At 39.2% G+C, this 27,998-nt stretch overlaps 1 protein-coding gene across 2 annotated transcripts; it reads left to right on the forward strand.

Annotated features, from left to right (window-relative positions):
• Positions 1-666: 666 nt before the first annotated feature.
• LOC124257484 (caspase-2-like) lies at positions 667-27,995 on the forward strand. Of its 2 annotated transcripts, XM_046691550.1 has the most exons (10): positions 667-848; positions 1,310-1,352; positions 2,770-2,914; positions 3,277-3,517; positions 5,100-5,206; positions 21,922-22,116; positions 22,853-23,072; positions 24,344-24,562; positions 27,092-27,201; positions 27,538-27,995. In XM_046691550.1, the coding sequence occupies exons 3-10, from the start codon at positions 2,777-2,779 to the stop codon at positions 27,670-27,672; spliced, it is 1,365 nt and encodes a 454-aa protein (XP_046547506.1). In that variant the 5' UTR covers positions 667-848; positions 1,310-1,352; positions 2,770-2,776; the 3' UTR covers positions 27,673-27,995. The 2 variants fall into 2 exon arrangements, with proteins under 2 accessions (XP_046547506.1, XP_046547505.1); XM_046691549.1 differs by lacking the exon at positions 1,310-1,352.
• The last annotated feature ends 3 nt before the right edge of the window (positions 27,996-27,998 follow it).

A 27,998-nucleotide genomic window follows, 5' to 3' on the forward strand; every position in this document is an offset into this window, starting at 1 on the left:
TATAGACACGTTTCTCCATCCATAAAACTCATCACCACCTCACTAGCCATAAATGATGAACGGTCCCTTATAGACACGTTTCTCCATAAAACCCATCACCACCTCACTAGCAATAAATGATGAACGGTCCCTTATAGACACGTTTCTCCATAAAAACCCATCACCACCTCACTAGCCATAAATGATGAACGGTCCCTTATAGACTTGTTTCTCCATAAAACTCATCACCACATCACTAGCCATAAATTATAGACAAGAATTGTAACTACAGTAATTTTGAAGAAGCAGCTTTTTGTGATATGTCATACAATCCCCGGAGATCTATATCCAATACAAACCATGCCAGTCAGTAATATTTTACAAGGTTAGACCCATGCAAGTGTATAAAATATACCAAGTCTAGACTACTGCAGTTGCTGAAAATGAAGAAAGTCACCTTTTTATAGAGAGATTCGACTCGGGTGGGAGGCTGGGTAGGAGAATTCTCTACCTCGACGTACCAGTAATATAATTATCACCTTTTCCCCCTATAATTGGTTTTCCTTGTGCAGGTTGAGTATACCTACAACAAAAGCTTTGGGAATGCCGACCATGCTGGCAGTGTTCACGACTAATAACAATGAACGTGTTGCGCAAACGCAACTACAATCACGTGACTTTACTTCCTTGTTTCGGTTTACAGCTTCGTAAGGATTGTGCTTGCAGTTCGACATTTGACACTTGACGCCCTGTACTCTACGTAACTGTAAACAAGCAAACATGTAGAGGTGTAGCAGGCTGACCAACGTACAGTGCATGGATCTACCCGGTGTACATGTTTTGACGTGCTAGCTGTTCCGTTGTTACAGGTACTGTAGGTTGTTCTGTCGACTGTTGGACTGACAGGGTCAGTGGTGCTTCTCTATCTGTTGTTACAGCCAGACAGGATCTAGACATTCGTTAGCTGCATTGTTCAACATGCAACGTTAATTTACAGTGTGGATTGTGGTAAAAAAGTTCGTCTCACACCACACATCTTCTTAGTCTTGTGTAATACTCCCGTACCCCAGTTAGAGAGTACGTACTGCTGGGATATCCTCCATGTAGCCTGCATTATGCTGTTGTGTACAAGGGTTATTGTAGCATGACGCACTACCTGCCTAGTTTCCACCGACGGTGCTCATTGGCGCTGATTATTATAACCCAAGTTGCCCAAATACATGTTACATATTTAACATTAAGCTGTCCATTTTTGTAGTGTTTAAGACATATTTTATTGCTTGCTGTAAGGGTTCAGGCAATTAAATGTAACAGAATTTTATATTTACAGGGCAGCTTGTAACAGACTTGACTCATCTCCACTAAAACAAATGGTTAGTCTTAAATTCTATGGGGTGGTGGGGTAGCCTAGTGGTAAAAGCTTTCGCTCAGGATACCAAGGCCCACGTTCGATTCCTCACATGGGTACAATGTGGGAAGCCCATTTCTAGTGTCCCCTGCCTTGATAAAACCATACTCACTCACTTAAGTTCTGCATCTTAGAATAGCAAAACTAAACTTTATTACACAAATGACACAATATATGTCACTGGTTTGTTAAGTCACATGACCTAGTTTGTGTGGCAAGTTCTAATTGCCACCAAAAATATGTTGTCGTAACTAATACAAACAGCTATTTGTGTCAAGTTGTCATCCTGCACATGCCCATTCAGTGTGTCAAATCCCTTACACCTGACACACTCTACTCTTGATCTATAACAAATGCTACAGTTACCAGGTAGGCTTTAATTCCTAAACCATGCCTTGATCTCCTTCCGTCCTGGACCGCCTCCGTGGTGTAGTGGTTAGAGCGTCCGCCCGGAGAGCAGAAGGTCGCGGGTTCGATCCCCGACCGCGTTTTACCAAAAGACGTTAAAATATGGTACTTGTTGGTCCCTGCCTGGCTCTCGGCATTAATGGGTACAACAAGGACTGGTCGGCTTGGAGTCAGTATAATGTGTCTGAGTGGGGTATTCATGCTTCACTGTGGCATGGTATCTCAGTGGGCTAGCACTATAAAACCAGCTTCAGTCTGGGCTAGTACAAGCAGCCGCACATACACATACACATGCATGCACGTCGTCATATGAGCGAAATATTCTCAAGCCCAATTTCACCTCACCTCACCTTCCGTCCTGATTATCTCTCTGATATGTCAGTACAATAACCATGCTAGTTGGCTTCAGCAAGATGACAGCCAACACCTGCATCATGTTAGTCTTCTTCAGGCATGTAGTTGACATGCCGTGATACTAAAATACTGTCCCAAGCGGCACCAAATTCCAACTCACTCACTCACTCACTCCATTCCTCCTCTTACTCCACGATACCTCCACCACTCACTCACTCACTCCATTCCTCTTGTTACTCTGCCATCCCTCCACTCACTCACTCATCAAAACTACTCACCCAAAACCTTCTCACTCACTCACTCCATTCCTCCTTACTCCACCATACCTCCACCACTCACTCACTCACTCCATTCCTCTTGTTACTCTGCCATCCATCCCCTCACTCACTCATCAAAACCTACTCACCCAAAACCTTCTCACTCACTCACTCACTCCATTCCTCCTCTTACTCCACCATACCTCCACCACTCACTCACTCACTCCATTCCTCTTGTTACTCTGCTATCCCTCCACTCACTCACTCATCAAAACCTACTCCCCCAAAACCTTCTCACTCTCACTCACTTACTCACTCATTCACCCCAAACCCACTCACTCACCCACTGTTTTCTTCTTGCAGTCATCCCATGATGGATGACAAGCACAAGAATATCCTGCGTGTGAATCGCACAAAGTTGTTGGAGGAAATGTATAACTTCAAGAACATCATCGACAAGCTGATAGAGAAGGGAACATTGAACAATAGTCTGAAAGACAACATAATGGTAAGTCTGTCCTGGTGCATGTTCTTATCCATTTTCTGGTCAACGTAGCAGTTTCTTCTTCCTCCCACGTGAAGCTGTCTCAGTGGGATAGGAATAAACTTATCTCAAAGTGGCTTAAAACAAAACTCTCTCAGCAACTCACTCACTCACTCATTCATTTGTGTTAAATAGTATTCTAAAGTGTATGACATACCAATGTCTGAATGACGTTTATTAGGAAACTCTTTCAACAGATTGTGTACATATCAGTATACCCACAGTGAGGAAAGCCATGGTAAATTTGGGGAGGAGGAAGGAAGAGCCACTACCTTTCCATTCAAGTAAAACAACATGACTGAACTTCATTACACATTTACTTTCAGTACGCAGGCAACCCTACTGACATAAAAAGAGAACTGCTGGACTGTTTGCCTCGGAGAGGACCAGGAGCATTCGAAGAGTTTTACGAAGCCCTTATTGAGTCGGACAACGGACATGTGGCAGATATTCTGAAACCTGAACAAGCTAAATCAAGAAAAGCTCAGGAACAAAAGCGCCGCCAAGTCCACCGTCCAATCCAGGAGTCCCACCCGGATGACCACCTTGATGATGACCTTCCAGCTGGTAGGTATAACTCACCCCAAGGTCAAACCCAGCCTTGACCACAGGCTGACCACAGGCTGACCACACTTATAATAATTCCGACATACGGAAAAAGATGGAAGATAAAGCAGTTAAGTAAACAACTCTTGGCATTCACCATGCAGTTATACAGCGTTGATTCTATGCAGGGATGAACATTTTCTACGGGCCACAGATTTGATCACGTTGGGGTCATCGGGTCTGGCTTGGGAACCTATGGCCCCAACACCCCAGGCTCATTTTCCTCTTTTTTCACTCATACCCATTCTCATCCCTGTCGATGGAGCTGAGAATAAATAGCCCTTCATTGAAGAAAGGTTCTCAAAGACAACCAGTCTATAATACAGACAAACTTTATGGATAACAACTTCTTTATTTCGTCAGTGCAACGTTTCGATACAGATTCTTGTACCACAGTCAACCTTGACAACACTACAACAATCAGTATCGAAACGTCGCTCACACAAAATAAAGAAATTGTTATCTATAAAGTTTGTCTACATTTTATATCCCAACTTCTGAAGTGCCTTGGGGGCAAGGTGGGCGAGCTGTCTCAGGTGCTGCACTAGTAAGCGAAAGTTGCTTGGATCGATCCCCACTTGTGACTGGGTGTAAAAGCCTTGGAGCTAACATTACTTGCAGGCTCTTTCAGTGTTGTCACTACCCCTGTGCAGTACACAACCCTGTGCACTTAAACGAACCCACTCATCCGATGGTAGGTGACCAGATGGTGGACACACAAACACATGCTGACACCTAGTTGTGGGTATAGTAACATGCAGTATCATTGGACTAAATACTTTGACTATGTGTCCCAGTTCACTCAGCTGCAAAGGCTGTGTGATAACTCGCTGCGCCTAACAGTAACAGGCTGCATGAGCTGAATACTCCACGGTGAGTTGATTTGGTTAATAGAATGCCAGAGAAAACGACATCCGTTGATCAAGGGAACACTCAAGCGCCTTGAGCATGTACTAGTTGTGTGGATATGTGCGCTATATAAATATTAGGGCTGCGCAGTATAACCGGTATTTACCGGTTCAGACATGAAAACGATACGTATTGCGATACGCTGATCGAAAACCGGTATTTTGACAAGCATTCGGAAAACTTCTTCGTGACACTCGGAAATCTTCGGATATTGCCGGTTTTTTATAATTGTTCTTTTCCCTGTTTCATTAGTGCCAAATGTTACTTACATTTTTATTTTGTCATGATTAAAAGTTTTTTTGAAAGGTTAATCAATCATAGTGATTTTGTTGTGTTTTTGCTTTATAATCAAGCATTAACTAGATTTTAAGTAGTTTTTGTTAAAAAAAATAATCCATGCAATATATTGCAATACATATCGCAATATATGCTTCCGCATCGCAATATATCGCAATATGAAAATTCTCTGCAATACCCACCCCTAATAAATATCCTATCATCATCATCATCATCATCATCACTCATGTAGAACCAATATGACACATGGACAATATGCAATAGATAAGCTAACTGTCAATAAATAGACAAAATGCACACTGATTACAAGTGGCTAATGATATGTTTATTTGTTCAGTGTGGCCAGATGAGAATTACAACCCCCTGGTTGTGAAAGTTCAAGAGGCCAGCGGAGACCCCTACATGCTGAGTAATTTCAGGAAGTCTGCGGAACCCAGAAGTACGGTATGTTCCTTTTACAAACTCATCCCTGGAAACTGAAGCTCAATATCCTTTCAAAATATCCTGAAACATTTCTGAATGTCAAACTGTTGAGTACTGACTAAACTGAATTTACAGTCATAGCTCTTCTGTTTGTGGGTTCAAATCCCGGTTTGTCCTGATGTTTCTTGGTTTGTCTGTACCATGCCTGTGTTGGTGTCAGTAAAGTGGTTAAGGTAAACACACCTGCATCACTTCAGACCTCTTTCCCATGGGATGACATAATGGGATGTACATGGAATACTTCAAGGCAGTGTGTTTACAATTACACAATAATGCTAAAGACTTGTGTGTTTACAATTACACAATAATGCTAAAGACTTGTGTGTTGACAATCACACAATAATGCTAAAGACTTGTGTGTTTACAATCACACAATAATGCTAAAGACTTGTGTGTTTACAATCACACAATAATGCTAAAGGCTTGTGTGTTTACAATTACACAATAATGCTAAAGACTTGTGTGTTTACAATCACACAATAATGCTAAAGGCTTGTGTGTTTACAATTACACAATAATGCTAAAGACTTGTGTGTTTACAATTACACAATAATGCTAAAGACTTGTGTGTTTCCTTGTTGTTAAATGACACACTCAGCTCTATTAAGGCAGTTAATAATCAAGTCTGGATCAGACAATCTAGTGATTGACATCCTGCCTATTATTCAACACAGTTGGGATACAATGACATGCAAATAACAAAGTCAGTAAGCTTGACCAGCAGATTTAGTCTCTTCTTACAACCAGTGTAGGCACCTTTTTTTACCTGAAATCCGAACAGGGAGAAAATATATAGTGTAGATCTAGAGTGTAGTGCACACCTGTTCTATCTCTCGTCGGTACGATTTTGCGGCAAACAGACTATGATAAGTACCTGTCCTTCCTTCCTTCCTTCCTTTGGTATGACTTTGTGGCAAACAGACTATAGAATATATCTGTCCTTCCTTCGGTACAATTTTGCGGCAAACGGACAACAATATATACCCATTCATGTTCCTGGTTCAGTATGCAAAAGAGACAATGAAAGCTGTATGCCCATGCTATATAACAATGTAATTACTTACTAAGCTATATACAGAGATTCATAGCCTGACAGACCTGATAGAGGAATGGTATACATCTAGTTCAACAACAGTGTTTAATGTTATGTACAGTGTCAATATGTAGTTCTGGTATACATCTAGTTATACCACAGAGTTGTATATTGTAACGGTGTACAGTAGACATATGGGGCTGAGAGGGGAGGCATATATCTAGTTATACCACAGAGTTGTATATTGTTATGTACAGGTGTACAGTATACATATGGAGCTGAGAGGGGAGGCATATGTTTAGTTATACCACAGAGTTGTATATTGTTATGTACAGGTGTACAGTAGACATATGGAGCTGAGAGGGGAGGCATATATCTGGTTATACCACAGAGTTGTATATTGTTATGTACAGGTGTACAGTATACATATGGAGCTGAGAGGGGAGGCATATATCTGGTTATACCACAGAGTTGTATATTGTTATGTACAGGTGTACAGTATACATATGGAGCTGAGAGGGGAGGCATATATCTAGTTATACCACAGAGTTGTATATTGTTATGTACAGGTGTACAGTATACATATGGAGCTGAGAGGGGAGGCATATATCTGGTTATACCACAGAGTTGTATATTGTTATGTACAGGTGTACAGTATACATATGGAGCTGAGAGGGGAGGCATATATCTGGTTATACCACAGAGTTGTATATTGTTATGTACAGGTGTACAGTATACATATGGAGCTGAGAGGGGAGGCATATATCTAGTTATACCACAGAGTTGTATATTGTTACGTACAGGTGTACAGTATACATATTGGACTGAGAGGGGAGGCATATGTTTAGTATTACCACAGAGTTGTATATTGTTATGTACAGGTGTACAGTAGACATATGGAGCTGAGAGGGGAGGCATATATCTGGTTATGCCATAGAGTTGTATATTGATATGTATAGGTGTACAGTATACATATGGAGCTGAGAGGGGAGGCATATGTTTAGTTATACCACAGAGTTGTATATTGTTATGTACAGGTGTACAGTAGACATATGGAGCTGAGAGGGGAGGCATATATCTAGTTATACCACAGAGTTGTATATTGTTATGTACAGGTGTACAGTATACATATTGGACTGAGAGGGGAGGCATATATCTAGTTATACCACAGAGTTGTATATTGTTATGTACAGGTGTACAGTATACATATGGTGCTGAGAGGGGAGGCATATATCTAGTTATACCACAGAGTTGTATATTGTAACGGTGTACAGTAGACATATGGGGCTGAGAGGGGAGGCATATGTTGAGTATTACCACAGAGTTGTATATTGTTATGTACAGGTGTACAGTAGACATATGGAGCTGAGAGGGGAGGCATATATCTAGTTATACCACAGAGTTGTATATTGTTACATACAGGTGTACAGTATACATATGGAGCTGAGAGGGGAGGCATATATCTAGTTATACCACAGAGTTGTATATTGTTACGTACAGGTGTACAGTAGACATATGGAGCTGAGAGGGGAGGCATATATCTAGTTATACCACAGAGTTGTATATTGTTTCATACAGGTGTACAGTATACATATGGAGCTGAGAGGGGAGGCATATATCTAGTTATACCACAGAGTTGTATATTGTTACGTACAGGTGTACAGTAGACATATGGAGCTGAGAGGGGAGGCATATATCTAGTTATACCACAGAGTTGTATATTGTTACATACAGGTGTACAGTATACATATGGAGCTGAGAGGGGAGGCATATATCTTGTTATACCACAGAGTTGTATATTGTTACGTACAGGTGTACAGTATACATATGGTGCTGAGAGGGGAGGCATATATCTAGTTATACCACAGAGTTGTATATTGTTACATACAGGTGTACAGTATACATATTGGACTGAGAGGGTAGGCATATATCTGGTTATACCACAGAGTTGTATATTGATATGTATAGGTGTACAGTATACATATGGAGCTGAGAGGGGAGGCATACATCTAGTTATACCACAGAGTTGTATATTGATATGTATAGGTGTACAGTATACATATGGTGCTGAGAGGGGAGGCATATATCTAGTTATACCACAGAGTTGTATATTGTTATGTACAGGTGTACAGTATACATATTGGACTGAGAGGGGAGGCATATATCTAGTTATACCACAGAGTTGTATATTGTTACATACAAGTGTACAGTATACATATTGGACTGAGAGGGGAGGCATATATCTGGTTATACCACAGAGTTGTATATTGATATGTATAGGTGTACAGTATACATATGGAACTGAGAGGGGAGGCATACATCTAGTTATACCACAGAGTTGTATATTGATATGTATAGGTGTACAGTATACATATGGTGCTGAGAGGGGAGGCATATATCTAGTTATACCACAGAGTTGTATATTGTTATGTACAGGTGTACAGTATACATATTGGACTGAGAGGGGAGGCATATATCTAGTTATACCACAGAGTTGTATATTGTTACATACAGGTGTACAGTATACATATTGGACTGAGAGGGGAGGCATATATCTGGTTATACCACAGAGTTGTATATTGATATGTATAGGTGTACAGTATACATATGGAGCTGAGAGGGGAGGCATACATCTAGTTATACCACAGAGTTGTATATTGATATGTATAGGTGTACAGTATACATATGGTGCTGAGAGGGGAGGCATATATCTAGTTATACCACAGAGTTGTATATTGTTATGTACAGGTGTACAGTATACATATTGGACTGAGAGGGAGGCATATATCTAGTTATACCACAGAGTTGTATATTGTTACATACAGGTGTACAGTATACATATTGGACTGAGAGGGGGAGGCATATATCTGGTTATACCACAGAGTTGTATATTGATATGTATAGGTGTACAGTATACATATGGAGCTGAGAGGGGAGGCATACATCTAGTTATACCACAGAGTTGTATATTGTTATGTACAGGTGTACAGTATACATATTGGACTGAGAGGGGAGGCATATATCTAGTTATACCACAGAGTTGTATATTGTTATGTACAGGTGTACAGTATACATATTGGACTGAGAGGGGAGGCATATATCTAGTTATACCACAGAGTTGTATATTGTTACATACAGGTGTACAGTATACATATTGGACTGAGAGGGGAGGCATATATCTGGTTATACCACAGAGTTGTATATTGATATGTATAGGTGTACAGTATACATATGGAGCTGAGAGGGGAGGCATACATCTAGTTATACCACAGAGTTGTATATTGATATGTATAGGTGTACAGTATACATATGGTGCTGAGAGGGAGGCATATATCTAGTTATACCACAGAGTTGTATATTGTTATGTACAGGTGTACAGTATACATATTGGACTGAGAGGGGAGGCATATATCTAGTTATACCACAGAGTTGTATATTGTTATGTACAGGTGTACAGTATACATATTGGACTGAGAGGAGATGCATATGTTTAGTTATACCACAGAGTTGTATATTGTTACATACAGGTGTACAGTATACATATTGGACTGAGAGGAGATGCATATGTTTAGTTATACCACAGAGTTGTATATTGTTACGTACAGGTGTACAGTAGACATATGGAGCTGAGAGGGGAGGCATATATCTAGTTATACCACAGAGTTGTATATTGTTACGCATTACAGGTGTACAGTAGACATATGGAGCTGAGAGGGGAGGCATATATCTGGTTATACCACAGAGTTGTATATTGATATGTATAGGTGTACAGTAGACATATGGAGCTGATAGGGGAGGCATATATCTAGTTATACCACAGAGGTTTATATTGTTATGTACAGGTGTACAGTATACATATGGAGCTGAGAGGGGAGGCATATATCTGGTTATACCACAGAGTTGTATATTGTTATGTACAGGTGTACAGTAGACATATGGAGCTGAGAGGGGAGGCATATATCTAGTTATACCACAGAGTTGTATATTGTTACGTACAGGTGTACAGTAGACATATGGTGCTGAAAGCGGAGGCATATATCTAGTTATACCACAGAGTTGTATATTGTTATGTACAGGTGTACAGTAGACATATGGTGCTGAGAGGGGAGGCATATATCTAGTTATACCACAGAGTTGTATATTGTTACATACAGGTGTACAGTATACATATTGGACTGAGAGGGTAGGCATATATCTGGTTATACCACAGAGTTGTATATTGATATGTATAGGTGTACAGTATACATATGGAGCTGAGAGGGGAGGCATACATCTAGTTATACCACAGAGTTGTATATTGATATGTATAGGTGTACAGTATACATATGGTGCTGAGAGGGGAGGCATATATCTAGTTATACCACAGAGTTGTATATTGTTATGTACAGGTGTACAGTATACATATTGGACTGAGAGGGGAGGCATATATCTAGTTATACCACAGAGTTGTATATTGTTACATACAGGTGTACAGTATACATATTGGACTGAGAGGGGAGGCATATATCTGGTTATACCACAGAGTTGTATATTGATATGTATAGGTGTACAGTATACATATGGAACTGAGAGAGGGGAGGCATACATCTAGTTATACCACAGAGTTGTATATTGATATGTATAGGTGTACAGTATACATATGGTGCTGAGAGGGGAGGCATATATCTAGTTATACCACAGAGTTGTATATTGTTATGTACAGGTGTACAGTATACATATTGGACTGAGAGGGGAGGCATATATCTAGTTATACCACAGAGTTGTATATTGTTACATACAGGTGTACAGTATACATATTGGACTGAGAGGGGAGGCATATATCTGGTTATACCACAGAGTTGTATATTGATATGTATAGGTGTACAGTATACATATGGAGCTGAGAGGGAGGCATACATCTAGTTATACCACAGAGTTGTATATTGATATGTATAGGTGTACAGTATACATATATGGTGCTGAGAGGGGAGGCATATATCTAGTTATACCACAGAGTTGTATATTGTTATGTACAGGTGTACAGTATACATATTGGACTGAGAGGGGAGGCATATATCTAGTTATACCACAGAGTTGTATATTGTTACATACAGGTGTACAGTATACATATTGGACTGAGAGGGGAGGCATATATCTGGTTATACCACAGAGTTGTATATTGATATGTATAGGTGTACAGTATACATATGGAGCTGAGAGGGGAGGCATACATCTAGTTATACCACAGACTTGTATATTGATATGTATAGGTGTACAGTATACATATGGTGCTGAGAGGGAGGCATATATCTAGTTATACCACAGAGTTGTATATTGTTATGTACAGGTGTACAGTATACATATTGGACTGAGAGGGGAGGCATATATCTAGTTATACCACAGAGTTGTATATTGTTATGTACAGGTGTACAGTATACATATTGGACTGAGAGGGGAGGCATATATCTAGTTATACCACAGAGTTGTATATTGTTACATACAGGTGTACAGTATACATATTGGACTGAGAGGGGAGGCATATATCTGGTTATACCACAGAGTTGTATATTGATATGTATAGGTGTACAGTATACATATGGAGCTGAGAGGGGAGGCATACATCTAGTTATACCACAGAGTTGTATATTGATATGTATAGGTGTACAGTATACATATGGTGCTGAGAGGGGAGGCATATATCTAGTTATACCACAGAGTTGTATATTGTTATGTACAGGTGTACAGTATACATATTGGACTGAGAGGGGAGGCATATATCTAGTTATACCACAGAGTTGTATATTGTTATGTACAGGTGTACAGTATACATATTGGACTGAGAGGAGATGCATATGTTTAGTTATACCACAGAGTTGTATATTGTTACATACAGGTGTACAGTATACATATTGGACTGAGAGGAGATGCATATGTTTAGTTATACCACAGAGTTGTATATTGTTACGTACAGGTGTACAGTAGACATATGGAGCTGAGAGGGGAGGCATATATCTAGTTATACCACAGAGTTGTATATTGTTACGTACAGGTGTACAGTAGACATATGGAGCTGAGAGGGGAGGCATATATCTGGTTATACCACAGAGTTGTATATTGATATGTATAGGTGTACAGTAGACATATGGAGCTGATAGGGGAGGCATATATCTAGTTATACCACAGAGGTTTATATTGTTATGTACAGGTGTACAGTATACATATGGAGCTGAGAGGGGAGGCATATATCTGGTTATACCACAGAGTTGTATATTGTTATGTACAGGTGTACAGTAGACATATGGAGCTGAGAGGGGAGGCATATATCTAGTTATACCACAGAGTTGTATATTGTTACGTACAGGTGTACAGTAGACATATGGTGCTGAAAGCGGAGGCATATATCTAGTTATACCACAGAGTTGTATATTGTTATGTACAGGTGTACAGTAGACATATGGTGCTGAGAGGGGAGGCATATATCTAGTTATACCACAGAGTTGTATATTGTTACGTACAGGTGTACAGTATACATATGGTGCTGAGAGGGGAGGCATATATCTAGTTATACCACAGAGTTGTATATTGTAACGGTGTACAGTAGACATATGGGGCTGAGAGGGGAGGCATATGTTGAGTATTACCACAGAGTTGTATATTGTTATGTACAGGTGTACAGTATACATATTGGACTGAGAGGAGATGCATATGTTTAGTTATACCACAGAGTTGTATATTGTTATGTACAGGTGTACAGTAGACATATGGTGCTGAGAGGGGAGGCATATATCTAGTTATACCACAGAGTTGTATATTGTTATGTACAGGTGTACAGTATACATATGGAGCTGAGAGGGGAGGCATATATCTGGTTATACCACAGAGTTGTATATTGTTATGTACAGGTGTACAGTATACATATGGTGCTGAGAGGGGAGGCATATATCTAGTTATACCACAGAGTTGTATATTGTTATGTACAGGTGTACAGTATACATATTGGCCTGAGAGGAGATGCATATGTTTAGTTATACCACAGAGTTGTATATTGTTACATACAGGTGTACAGTATGCATATTTGACTAAGAGGGGAGGCATATGTTTAGTTTTACCACAGAGTTGTATATTGTTTAATGTACAGGTGTGCAGTAGACATATGGTGCTGGGAGGGGAGGCATACATCTAGTTATACCACAGAGTTGTATATTGTTATGTACAGGTGTACAGTATACATATTGGACTGAGAGGAGATGCATATGTTTAGTTATACCACAGAGTTGTATATTGTTATGTACAGGTGTACAGTAGACATATGGTGCTGAGAGGGGAGGCATATATCTAGTTATACCACAGAGTTGTATATTGTTACGTACAGGTGTACATTTGACATATTGGGCTGAGAGGGGAGGCATATATCTGGTTATACCGCAGAGTTGTATATTGATATGTATAGGTGTACAGTATACATATGGAGCTGAGAGGGGAGGCATATATCTAGTTATACCACAGAGATTTATATTGTTATGTACAGGTGTACAGTAGACATATGGAGCTGAGAGGGGAGGCATATATCTGGTTATACCGCAGAGTTGTATATTGATATGTATAGGTGTACAGTATACATATGGAGCTGAGAGGGAGGCATATATCTAGTTTTACCACAGAGTTGTATATTGTTATGTACAGGTGTACAGTATACATATGGAGCTGAGAGGGGAGGCATACATCTGGTTATACCATAGAGTTGTATATTGATATGTATAGGTGTACAGTATACATATGGAGCTGAGAGGGGAGGCATATATCTTGTTATACCTCAGAGTTGTATATTGTTATGTACAGGTGTACAGTATACATATGGAGCTGAGAGGGGAGGCATATATCTGGTTATGCCATAGAGTTGTATATTGATATGTATAGGTGTACAGTATACATATGGGGCTGTGAGGGGAGGCATACATCTAGCTATACCACAGAGTTGTCTATTGTTACGTACAGGTGTACAGTATACATATGGAGCTGAGAGGGGAGGCATATATCTGGTTATATCATAGAGTTGTATATTGTTACGTACAGGTGTACAGTATACATATGGAGCTGAGAGGGGAGGCATATATCTGGTTATACCACAGAGTTGTATATTGATATGTACAGGTGTACAGTAGACATGGAGCTGAGAGGGGAGGCATATATCTGGTTATACCGCAGAGTTGTATATTGATATGTATAGGTGTACAGTATACATATGGTGCTGAGAGGGGAGGCATATATCTAGTTATACCACAGAGATTTATATTGTTATGTACAGGTGTAGAGTATACATATGGAGCTGAGAGGGGAGGCATATATCTGGTTATACCACAGAGTTGTATATTGATATGTATAGGTGTACAGTATACATATGGAGCTGAGAGGGGAGGCATATATCTAGTTTTACCACAGAGTTGTATATTGTTATGTATAGGTGTACAGTATACATATGGAGCTGAGAGGGGAGGCATACATCTGGTTATACCATAGAGTTGTATATTGATATGTATAGGTGTACAGTATACATATGGAGCTGAGAGGAGATGCATATGTTTAGTTATACCACAGAGTTGTATATTGTTACATACAGGTGTACAGTAGACATATTGGACTGAGAGGAGATGCATATGTTTAGTTATACCACAGAGTTGTATATTGTTACATACAGGTGTACAGTATACATATTGGACTGAGAGGAGATGCATATGTTTAGTTATACCACAGAGTTGTATATTGTTACATACAGGTGTACAGTAGACATATTGGACTGAGAGGAGATGCATATGTTTAGTTATACCACAGAGTTGTATATTGTTACATACAGGTGTACAGTATACATATTGGACTGAGAGGAGATGCATATGTTTAGTTATACCACAGAGTTGTATATTGTTACATACAGGTGTACAGTATACATATTGGACTGAGAGGAGATGCATATGTTTAGTTATACCACAGAGTTGTATATTGTTACATACAGGTGTACAGTAGACATATGGTGCTGAGAGGGGAGGCATATATCTAGTTATACCACAGAGTTGTATATTGTTATGTACAGGTGTACAGTATACATATTGGACTGAGAGGAGATGCATATGTTTAGTTATACCACAGAGTTGTATATTGTTACATACAGGTGTACAGTATACATATTGGACTGAGAGGAGATGCATATGTTTAGTTATACCACAGAGTTGTATATTGTTACATACAGGTGTACAGTAGACATATGGTGCTGAGAGGGGAGGCATATATCTAGTTATACCACAGAGTTGTATATTGTTATGTACAGGTGTACAGTATACATATTGGACTGAGAGGAGATGCATATGTTTAGTTATACCACAGAGTTGTATATTGTTACATACAGGTGTACAGTATACATATTGGACTGAGAGGAGATGCATATGTTTAGTTATACCACAGAGTTGTATATTGTTACATACAGGTGTACAGTAGACATATGGTGCTGAGAGGGGAGGCATATATCTAGTTATACCACAGAGTTGTATATTGTTATGTACAGGTGTACAGTATACATATTGGCCTGAGAGGAGATGCATATGTTTAGTTATACCACAGAGTTGTATATTGTTACATACAGGTGTACAGTATACGTATTGGACTGAGAGGAGATGCATATGTTTAGTTATACCACAGAGTTGTATATTGTTACTTACAGGTGTACAGTAGACATATGGAGCTGAGAGGGGAGGCATATATCTAGTTATACCACAGAGTTGTATATTGTTACGTACAGGTGTACAGTAGACATATGGAGCTGAGAGGGGAGGCATATATCTAGTTATACCACAGAGTTGTATATTGATATGTATAGGTGTACAGTAGACATATGGAGCTGATAGGGGAGGCATATATCTAGTTATACCACAGAGGTTTATATTGTTATGTACAGGTGTACAGTATACATATGGAGCTGAGAGGGGAGGCATATATCTGGTTATACCACAGAGTTGTATATTGTTATGTACAGGTGTACAGTAGACATATGGAGCTGAGAGGGGAGGCATATATCTAGTTATACCACAGAGTTGTATATTGTTACGTACAGGTGTACAGTATACATATGGTGCTGAGAGGGGAGGCATATATCTAGTTATACCACAGAGTTGTATATTGTAACGGTGTACAGTAGACATATGGGGCTGAGAGGGGAGGCATATGTTAAGTATTACCACAGAGTTGTATATTGTTATGTACAGGTGTACAGTTTACATATTGGACTGAGAGGAGATGCATACCGTATATGACCGTCTATAAGCCGAATTTTGAGGACCAAAAAAAGCAGTCTGTAGAAGGGGGTCGTCTTATCCATGAGTTACACTTTCGTCAAACTTTTTTCCAGGGGTAAGAAAACAACATCGTATCACTTCGCGGGAACAAACAACAGAAGACGACTTTGTCAGTAGAGACGTCAAATTTGCAATTAAACATCACTAGACAAGATTATTTACCATTTAAGTTATAAGTTGTTTTTGCTGGGCATTGTTTTATTTGCAGGGATTAAGATTACCGTGCGTATTTGTCTCGTACACAAAGCCGGAAATAGCAATCAGCTGTGCACACGTTTCCCGGCGAACAAGTTCAAACATGCACAATAATATAACGGGACGAATTCTGACGCAGTCATCAGTAAAATATAACACATAATACCGTTATTTAACCCAAAGAAATATATCCTAGCATTGTGTAATTTTAGTTACAGTTTTTGCTCTATAAATTAATTAAGATTACCGTGCGTATCTGTCTCGTACACAAAGCCGAAATAGCAATCAGCTGTGCACACGTTTCCCCGCGAACAAGTTCAAACATGCACAATAATATAACGGGATGAATTCTATTGATTGAATACTATTATTTAACCCCAAAAATATATCCTAGCATTGTGTAATAGTTTTTATGTAAAAAATATATAATCAACACTTAGGTTATACGGACCATCATGAACGTGGTAAGCACATTGACATGGAACGAAGCGTAATCAGTTTGTGATTGTTGAATGGGGTAAAATAAGCAAGCCAGTTTGTTGCTACAATAAATATGATATTTAGAGAAGCAAAATATATTATGCATTTTCTGTCAACTACACTTCGTTTCGATCCGTGAGTAGACACAATATATATGACAGTGAATTCTTTGAATAATGTGGATCGACAGTGACACGGAATTTGATGGGTTTACGGCCGATGACTTGTGAAAATCTCAGAACTCTCTTGCAGAAATGTCAGTGTTTATTGTTAGTGGACTATTTTTCTTATTGTCATATATATATAGATGAAATATGGACACTTAAATAATATATTTTGAAACAAAAGTTGACTTCAGTTTTTATTTACCGATGGTACTTTTTCACAAAATGGCGTCTCGTTGTTGATGCAAGCAGTGATCTTCGGGATATAAAAAGGAACACAAACACATGTTGCCACAATACACCGGTAATCTTTATTATGTAATATTCTCACCAACACTTACGCTGTATATCCACTTTCCAAATGGCGTCTCGTTGTTGATGCAAGCAGTGATCGTTAAAAAAAGGTAAACAAACACCGGTAATCTTTATTATGTAATATTCTCGTAATGGTGTCTCGTCGTTGATGGAACATACTTACCGGGTACTCTGGTCTCTGTTGGCCGCAACCCATCGCGGGGGGTCGGCCTATCCATGAGAGATATGATTTTGACACTGATTTTGAGGGTCAAGTTTGGGGGTCGGCTTATCCATGGTATCGGCTTATAGACGGTCATATACGGTATGTTTAGTTATACCACAGAGTTGTATATTGTTATGTACAGGTGTACAGTAGACATATGGTGCTGAGAGGGGAGGCATATATCTAGTTATACCATAGAGTTGTATATTGATATGTATAGGTGTACAGTATACATATTTGACTGAGAGGAGATGCATATGTTTAGTTATACCACAGAGTTGTATATTGTTATGTACAGGTGTACAGTAGACATATGGTGCTGAGAGGGGAGGCATATATCTAGTTATACCACAGAGTTGTATATTGTTATGTACAGGTGTACAGTATACATATTTGACTGAGAGGAGATGCATATGTTTAGTTATACCACAGAGTTGTATATTGTTTAATGTACAGGTGTACAGTAGACATATGGGGCTGAGAGGGGAGGCATATATCTAGTTATACCACAGAGTTGTATATTGTTATGTACAGGTGTACAGTATACATATTTGACTGAGAGGAGATGCATATGTTTAGTTATACCACAGAGTTGTATATTGTTATGTACAGGTGTACAGTAGACATATGGTGCTGAGAGGGGAGGCATACATCTAGTTATACCACAGAGTTGTATATTGTTATGTACAGGTGTACAGTATACATATTTGACTGAGAGGAGATGCATATGTTTAGTTATACCACAGAGTTGTATATTGTTATGTACAGGTGTACAGTAGACATATGGTGCTGAGGGGGGAGGCATATATCTAGTTATACCACAGAGTTGTATTTTGTTACGTACAGGTGTACATTTGACATATTGGGCTGAGAGGGGAGGCATATATCTGGTTATACCGCAGAGTTGTATATTGATATGTATAGGTCCACAGTATACATATGGAGCTGAGAGGGGAGGCATATATCTAGTTATACCACAGAGATTTATATTGTTATGTACAGGTGTACAGTAGACATATGGAGCTGAGAGGGGAGGCATATATCTGGTTATACCGCAGAGTTGTATATTGATATGTATAGGTGTACAGTATACATATGGGGCTGAGAGGGGAGGCATATATCTAGTTATACCACAGAGATTTATATTGTTATGTACAGGTGTACAGTAGACATATGGAGCTGAGAGGGGAGGCATATATCTAGTTATACCACAGAGTTGTATATTGATATGTATAGGTGTACAGTATACATATGGAGCTGAGAGGGGAGGCATATATCTAGTTTTACCACAGAGTTGTATATTGTTATGTATAGGTGTACAGTATACATATGGAGCTGAGAGGGGAGGCATACATCTGGTTATACCATAGAGTTGTATATTGATATGTACAGGTGTACAGTATACATATGGAGCTGAGAGGGGAGGCATATATCTAGTTATACCACAGAGTTGTATATTGTTATGTATAGGTGTACAGTATACATATGGAGCTGAGAGGGGAGGCATATATCTGGTTATGCCATAGAGTTGTATATTGATATGTATAGGTGTACAGTATACATATGGGGCTGTGAGGGGAGGCATACATCTAGCTATACCACAGAGTTGTCTATTGTTACGTACAGGTGTACAGTATACATATGGAGCTGAGAGGGGAGGCATATATCTGGTTATATCATAGAGTTGTATATTGTTGCGTACAGGTGTACAGTATACATATGGGGCTGAGAGGGGAGGCATATATCTAGTTATACCACAGAGTTGTATATTGTTACATACAGGTGTACAGTATACATATGGAGCTGAGAGGGGAGGCATATATCTGGTTATACCATAGAGTTGTATATTGTTACGTACAGGTGTACAGTATACATATGGAGCTGAGAGGGGAGGCATATATCTAGTTATACCACAGAGGTTTATATTGTTACGCTCATTACAGGTGAACAGTAGACATATGGAGCTGAGAGGGGAGGCATATATCTGGTTATACCACAGAGTTGTATATTGATATGTGTAGGTGTACAGTAGACATATGGAGCTGAGAGGGGAGGCATATATCTGGTTATACCGCAGAGTTGTATATTGATATGTATAGGTGTACAGTATACATATGGGGCTGAGAGGGGAGGCATATATCTAGTTATACCACAGAGGTTTATATTGTTATGTACAGGTGTACAGTAGACATATGGATCTGGGAGGGGAGGGATATATCTAGTTATACCACAGAGTTGTATATTGATATGTATAGGTGTACAGTATACATATGGAGCTGAGAGGGGAGGCATATATCTAGTTTTACCACAGAGTTGTATATTGTTATGTATAGGTGTACAGTATACATATGGAGCTGAGAGGGGAGGCATATATCTAGTTATACCACAGAGTTGTATGTTGATATGTATAGGTGTACAGTATACATATGGAGCTGAGAGGGGAGGCATATATCTAGTTATACCACAGAGTTGTATATTGATATGTACAGGTGTACAGTATACATATGGTGCTGAGAGGGAAGGCATATATCTAGTCATACCACAGAGTTGTATATTGTTATGTACAGGTGTACAGTATACATATGGAGCTGAGAGGGGAGGCATATGTTTAGTTATACCACAGAGTTGTATATTGTTATGTACAGGTGTACAGTAGACTTATGGAGCTGAGAGGGAGCATATATCTAGTTATACCACAGAGTTGTATATTGATATGTACAGGTGTACAGTATACATATGGAGCTGAGAGGAAAGGTATACATCTAGTTATACCACAGAGTTGTATATTGTTACGTACAGGTGTACAGTATACATATGGAGCTGAGAGGGGAGGCATATATCTAGTTATACCACAGAGGTTTATATTGTTACGTACAGGTGAACAGTAGACATATGGAGCTGAGAGGGGAGGCATATATCTGGTTATACCACAGAGTTGTATATTGATATGTGTAGGTGTACAGTAGACATATGGAGCTGAGAGGGGAGGCATATATCTGGTTATACCGCAGAGTTGTATATTGATATGTATAGGTGTACAGTATACATATGGGGCTGAGAGGGGAGGCATATATCTAGTTATACCACAGAGGTTTATATTGTTATGTACAGGTGTACAGTAGACATATGGATCTGGGAGGGAGGGATATATCTAGTTATACCACAGAGTTGTATATTGATATGTATAGGTGTACAGTATACATATGGAGCTGAGAGGGAGGCATATATCTAGTTTTACCACAGAGTTGTATATTGTTATGTATAGGTGTACAGTATACATATGGAGCTGAGAGGGAGGCATATATCTAGTTATACCACAGAGTTGTATGTTGATATGTATAGGTGTACAGTATACATATGGAGCTGAGAGGGGAGGCATATATCTAGTTATACCACAGAGTTGTATATTGATATGTACAGGTGTACAGTATACATATGGTGCTGAGAGGGAAGGCATATATCTAGTCATACCACAGAGTTGTATATTGTTATGTACAGGTGTACAGTATACATATGGAGCTGAGAGGGGAGGCATATGTTTAGTTATACCACAGAGTTGTATATTGTTATGTACAGGTGTACAGTAGACTTATGGAGCTGAGAGGGGAGCATATATCTAGTTATACCACAGAGTTGTATATTGATATGTACAGGTGTACAGTATACATATGGAGCTGAGAGGAAAGGTATACATCTAGTTATACCACAGAGTTGTATATTGTTACATACAGGTGTACAGTATACATATGGAGCTGAGAGGGGAGGCATATATCTAGTTATACCACAGAGTTGTATATTGTTATGTATAGGTGTACAGTAGACATATGGGGCTGAGAGGGGAGGCATATATCTAGTTATACCTCAGAGTTGTATATTGTTACATACAGGTGTACAGTTTACATATGGAGCTGAGAGTGGAGGCATATATCTAGTTATACCACAGAGATGTTTATTGTGATGTACAGGTGTACAGTATGCAGAAACAACCGAGAGGCCTGGTACTGATTATCAGCAATGAAGACTTCTCACAAGCCCGGAAGAATGAGGAAGCGAAAAACCTTGAGGACCGGAAAGGATCAGAAACTGATGCCACATCTTTGGATGTGTTATTTCAACAGTTGCATTTCAAAACTGTCATTCATAAGAATCAAACAAAAGAAGTAAGTGCGTACATTTAACACAGAATCCTATATAACCAAGTCTGGATAATGCAACAAGATAATGCAACAAGATAATGCTTGCCGCAATGGCTGTCTCTGACGTGTGTGTTATGTTTGTGTCATGGGTTTGATCTCACTTCACCCTTACTGTTTTTGTATTTGTTGGTACCATACCTGTGCAAGTTGGTTAACAAAAGTGATGAACGATGATGATATGTATCACTTGTGACACTCTGTGATGTACTGAAATACTGATGTTCCTGAAAGGTGTTTAGAAGTTGGAAGAACATAAATACATGACATGTTTTTATGGATAAAAACTTCTTTATATTCTTTATCATCATAGACACCTGATGAAGGAACAAGAAGTATGTCTGAAAGAACTTGATCAAGAATAAACAGAGTGAGTGAGTTTAGAGTTACGCTGCACTCAGCAATATTCCAGCTACATGGCGGCGGTCTGTAAATAATCGAGTCTGGACCAGACAATCCAGTGATCAACAGCATGAGTATCGATCTGCACAATTGGGTCGGTGAGCCTAACCACCCAATCCTGTTAGTCGCCTCTTACGACAAGCATGGGTTACTGAAGATCAATATTCTAACCTGGACCTTTACATGTAAGAATAAACAGAAGTTCTTATCCCTAAAATGTATCATGTATTCAGCTGAAATCATTAATAAACGCATCTTGATCATTCCACCCCCAATGTCCATTGCCAGGATTATATTGTAGGGTATCATGAAGATAGTCCAAGACCTGCAGGAGGACTTGAAGCAGGAGCAGCAGGAGTGTTTCATCTGCTTCCTGTTGTCCCATGGCACCGGTGGGGGAGTATTTGGCGTTGATGGTAAAGTGGCAGAAGTCAAGGAAATCACCACACTCTTCGACAACGAGCACTGCAAACCCCTAGCAGGAAAACCCAAACTGTTCTTTATCCAAGCATGTCGTGGAAGTAAGTTGAAACATCAGTACGTCTTGGTTATCAGTGAATTTGTCTTATATTCATGTTTCTTCCTATTAACCGGGCAGTGGGGATAATGTGGATTAGTGGATAAAGTGTCCGCTTGTCATGCCGAAGACCCGGGTTCGATTCCCCACATCGGTACAAAGTTTGAAGTCCATTTCTGGTGTCCCCCGCCGTGATAATGCTGGAATATTGCGAAAAGTGGTATAAAACCCAACTCACTCACTCACTCTCCTACTGACACGGTACATCGGAACCAATGATTTGATTGTGTGGAGAGCTTGGATTTCTGTTTGAGACAGGATATTACCCTCAGTCACTGCTTAGAATTACCGTATTTCCTCTAACAAGCCTCTAATATATTTTTTCAACGTAACTCCAGACACGGCGCTTATTAGAGGCCCAGCGCTTATTACAGGCCCGGGGCTTATTAAAATACCCTGTATTTCTTAAAGCGGGGATGAGTACATGAAGTTATGATTTAAGGGACCATTCCTTAAAATATTTATTTTTAGACCAAGGGAGAATACATTTGCAAAAAAATGCAAAGGTTTATACCCAGCGCTTATTAGAGGCCCGCCGCTTGTTTCTTAAAGCACTGCTATATCCCCGGTGGTTATTAGAGGCCCGGTGCTTAATAGAGGATATACGGTATGTTTTTCATATGTTTTACAAATGAACTTCCAAACTCTCGGGAGTGATGAGCAAGTGTTTTAGCCACATAATCTCCCCCCTCCTTTGCCTGTACAACTCCCCCCTCCTCTGCCTGTACAACTCCCCCTCCTCTGCATGTACAACTCCCCTCCTCTGCCTCTACAACTCCCCTCTCCTGTACAGCCCCCTCCTCTGCCTGTACAACTCCCCTCCTATGCCTGTACAACTCCCTCCTCTGCCTGTACAACTCCCCTCCTCTGCCTCTACAACTCCCCTCCTCTGCCTCTACAACTCCCCTCTCGCTGTACAGCCCCTCATCTGCATGTACAACTGCCCCTCCTCTGCCTGTACAACTCCCCCTCCTCTGCCTGTACAACTCCCCCTCCTATGCCTGTACAACTCCCCTCCTCTGCCTGTACAACTCCCCTCCTCTGCCTGTACAACTCCCCCTCCTATGCCTGTACAAAAAAAAAACCCTGCCTGTACAACTCTCCCTCCTCTGCCTGTACAACTTCCCCTCCTCTGCCTGTACAACTCCCCCTCCTCTGCCTGTACAACTCACCCTCCTTTGCCTGTACAACTCCCTGATCCCTGTGTTGCTGCAGACAAGAGTGACATGGGTGTGGTCCTGCCCCCCGACCAGCAGGAAGACCCCCAAAATGATGATGTGAGACTCCGAGAGCAGGTCAAAGACAGGGAGAGCCTGTTGAAGTCCTTTAATGGTATGGCAGTTTCCCAGCCAACTGATACTGTGCCGGACGCATGCGCTGAGATGAAGGTGCCGAAAGGAGCAGATATCTTTGTGGCCTTTGCAACAACACCAGGTACAGACAATGGACGTAATATTGTTTAAATAATCTAGACAGGTCTTGTGGTATAAATTTGTATACAAGTGATATTGTGGTATGAATGTCTATATAGGTCATATTGTGGTATGAATGTCTTTATAGGTCATATTGTGGTATGAATGTCTATATAGGTCATATTGTGGTATGAATGTCTGTATAGGTCATATTTTGGTATGAATGTCTATATAGGTCATATTGTGGTATGAATGTCTATATAGGTCATATTGTAGTATAATTGTCTATATAGGTCATATTGTGGTATAATTGTCTATATAGGTCATATTGTGGTATGAATGTCTATATAGGTCATATTGTGGTATGAATGTCTATATAGGTCATATTGTGGTATGAATGTCTGTATAGGTCATATTTTGGTATGAATGTCTATATAGGTCATATTGTGGTATGAATGTCTATATAGGTCATATTGTAGTATAATTGTCTATATAGGTCATATTGTGGTATAATTGTCTATATAGGTCATATTGTGGTATGAATGTCTATATAGGTCATATTGTGGTATGAATGTCTATATAGGTCATATTGTGGTATGAATGTCTATATAGGTCATATTGTAGTATAATTGTCTATATAGGTCATATTGTGGTATGAATGTCTATGTAGGTCATATTGTGGTATAAATGTCTATATAGGTCATATTGTGGTATGAATGTCTGTATAGGTCATATTGTGGTATGAATGTCTATATGGGTCATACTGTGGTATGAATGTCTATATAGGTCATACTGTGGTATGAATGTCTGTATAGGTCATATTGTGGTATGAATGTCTATATAGGTCATATTGTGGTATGAATGTCTATATAGGTCATTGTGGTATGAATGGCTATATAGGTCATATTGTATAAATGTCTATATAGGTCATATTGTGGTATGAATGTCTATATAGGTCATATTGTGGTATAAATGTCTATATAGGTCATATTGTGGTATGAATGTCTATATAGGTCATAGTGTGGTATGAATGTCTGTATAGGTCATATTGGGGTATGAATGTCTATATGGGTCATACTGTGGTAAGAATGTCTATATAGGTCATATTGTGGTATGAATGTCTGTATAGGTCATATTGTGGTATAAATGTCTATATAGGTCATATTGTGGTTTGAATGTCTATAAAGGTCATATTGTGGTATGAATGTCTATATAGGTCATATTGTAGTATAAATGTCTATATAGGTCATATTGTGGTATGAATGTCTATATAGGTCATATTTTGGTATGAATGTCTATATAGGTCATATTGTGGTATGAATGTCTATATAGGTCATATTGTGGTATAAATGTCTATATAGGTCATATTGTGGTATGAATGTCTATATAGGTCATTGTATGAATGTCTATATAGGTCATATTGTGGTATGGATGTCTGTATAGGTCATATTGTGGTATGAATGTCTATATAGGTCATATTGTGGTATGAATGTCTATATAGGTCATATTGTGGTATAATTGTCTATATAGGTCATATTGTGGTATAAATGTCTATATAGGTGATATTGTGGTATAAATGTGTATATAGTTCATACTGTGGTGTGAATGTTTATATAGGTCATATTGTGGTATAAATGTCTATATAGGTCATATTGTGGTATGAATGTCTATATAGGTCATACTTTGATACAAATGTCTATATAGGTCATATTGTGGTATGAATATGTATATAGCTGATATGGAGGTATGAATGTCTATATAGGTCATATTGTGGTATGAATGTCTATATAGGTCATGTTGTGGTATGAATGTCTATATAGGTCATATGATTTCATTTAAACATATTTTATTCATTGAATCTCCCAATATTTACAACAATTCTATTTACATGACTTAAATCAAAGATGCATAAAACAGAGAAACAGAGAAATATACCTGAGCGATCTTGAGTTTGAGAATGTAATAGTTTAAGATAAAGAGAGGAATATATCGTTTAGTTTGCACTGAATGTACATCTAGGTTTTATCATGGTATAAATGGCAGTTAAGTTGGGTAGATTTGTCCATTTTGGAGACATATGCTGTAAGATTATACTACTACCTTCTTGGGTGTGTATTTTGTGTCAGATCACTGAGACAGTGTGGTATTAGGTCAAATGCTTGAACGTGAGCATATGTTCAACATTCTCATGAGCCTGAGGGTGAAGAAAGCTCACTCTGTGCATGATATGACAAGACGACGGTTTCCGTAAAGTCGTATTACTGTATTAAAAATAACGTTCTTTAATCAGTTGATCAAAATTTACAGCAACTCAGCTTTAATTTAGATCATTACTGAGGTTGAACTTGTTAAATCAAAACAAATAAATTAGATATTTGGACATGAATGGCGAACACGAACTCAGCGTCACTACAGTGCCATGACAATAGTTTTAGACGATAACAATACATTTCTCATGACATAATTACCAAATATGGAATTAGAGCCAGCAGGGACCAAATACATGAAAGTCATAATGGTACATTTTAACAGTACATTGGTACACTTTCAGATTACGTGTCGTTTCGCAACACACAGCGGGGGACATGGTTTGTGCAGGCTATCACCTATATCTTCCAGCGATTCGCCTACCGGAAGGACCTGTCAGACATGATGACTAAGGTAAGGTGAAGGTCATCATCAATGGCCTCTCTTACATGTTATTCAAGTGGGGTGTATTTGTTCCTGAAACCAAATGCAAACTGTAAATGGGAAATTGGTGATCTAATTGTTTAAGCAAGGAACTATGAGCCAGCTAACAGCTGAATTATATGTAAATGGAAACTACTAGAATACTAGAACTACTTTACATAAAAACAGGTGAAAGTTTCCATTGTGATATATAAAAATGTATATCACAGCATGTTTTCAACGTGGAATTAATGTAATATGAAATTGAAGGAGGTAGGCATTTACTGGAAAAAGACTTTGAGTCATGTAAACATCATGTCTTGACAGGTGAATCTTCTGGTTACCCGTGGCAACATGATGCAGGTAACTCAGTGCGAGACAACGTTGCGGAAATCCCTCTACTTCTTCCCAGGACTCAACAAGAATGATAACGACATCCAGCCAGTGCAGGCGTCAGACTGATTTGGACATTCAAACTTGATCTCACAATTTTATCCATATAAAACATTATATTCGAAGTGATGGGTTTGGAAACATTCACTTCTTACACATTTGTTCCTTGATGCTTCATTTATTGCAGGAAATGTTTCAAGTTTAACCGTGTCTGTTTTGTTGTCAGTCTGAGCGATGTGAGCTACAGAGCCACAGCATTGATCCGTATGTTACTATTCATAGTTTACGATAGAGTAAAAACTACCATCAGTCATCATGGTGTTTAACACTGGCCAGGAATCAGTAGTTGTCTCATATCACCCAATAGATCAGTCAAACTGTATCAGTATTTCCTT

Source organism: Haliotis rubra, unplaced genomic scaffold (assembly GCF_003918875.1).
Source record: "Haliotis rubra isolate DU_JTF1 unplaced genomic scaffold, ASM391887v1 Scf662, whole genome shotgun sequence".
In the NCBI taxonomy this organism is placed as follows: domain Eukaryota; kingdom Metazoa; phylum Mollusca; class Gastropoda; order Lepetellida; family Haliotidae; genus Haliotis; species Haliotis rubra.

Excerpts from the sequence above, each read along its gene's own strand:
- LOC124257484 (XM_046691550.1), top strand. The coding sequence starts at position 2,777 with ATGATGGATGACAAGCACAAGAATATCCTGCGTGTGAATCGCACAAAG. Across the intron at positions 2,915-3,276 it reads GTCTGAAAGACAACATAATG|TACGCAGGCAACCCTACTGA; the intron begins GTAAGTCTGTCC and ends ATTTACTTTCAG. Across the intron at positions 24,563-27,091 it reads GGCCTTTGCAACAACACCAG|ATTACGTGTCGTTTCGCAAC; the intron begins GTACAGACAATG and ends GTACACTTTCAG.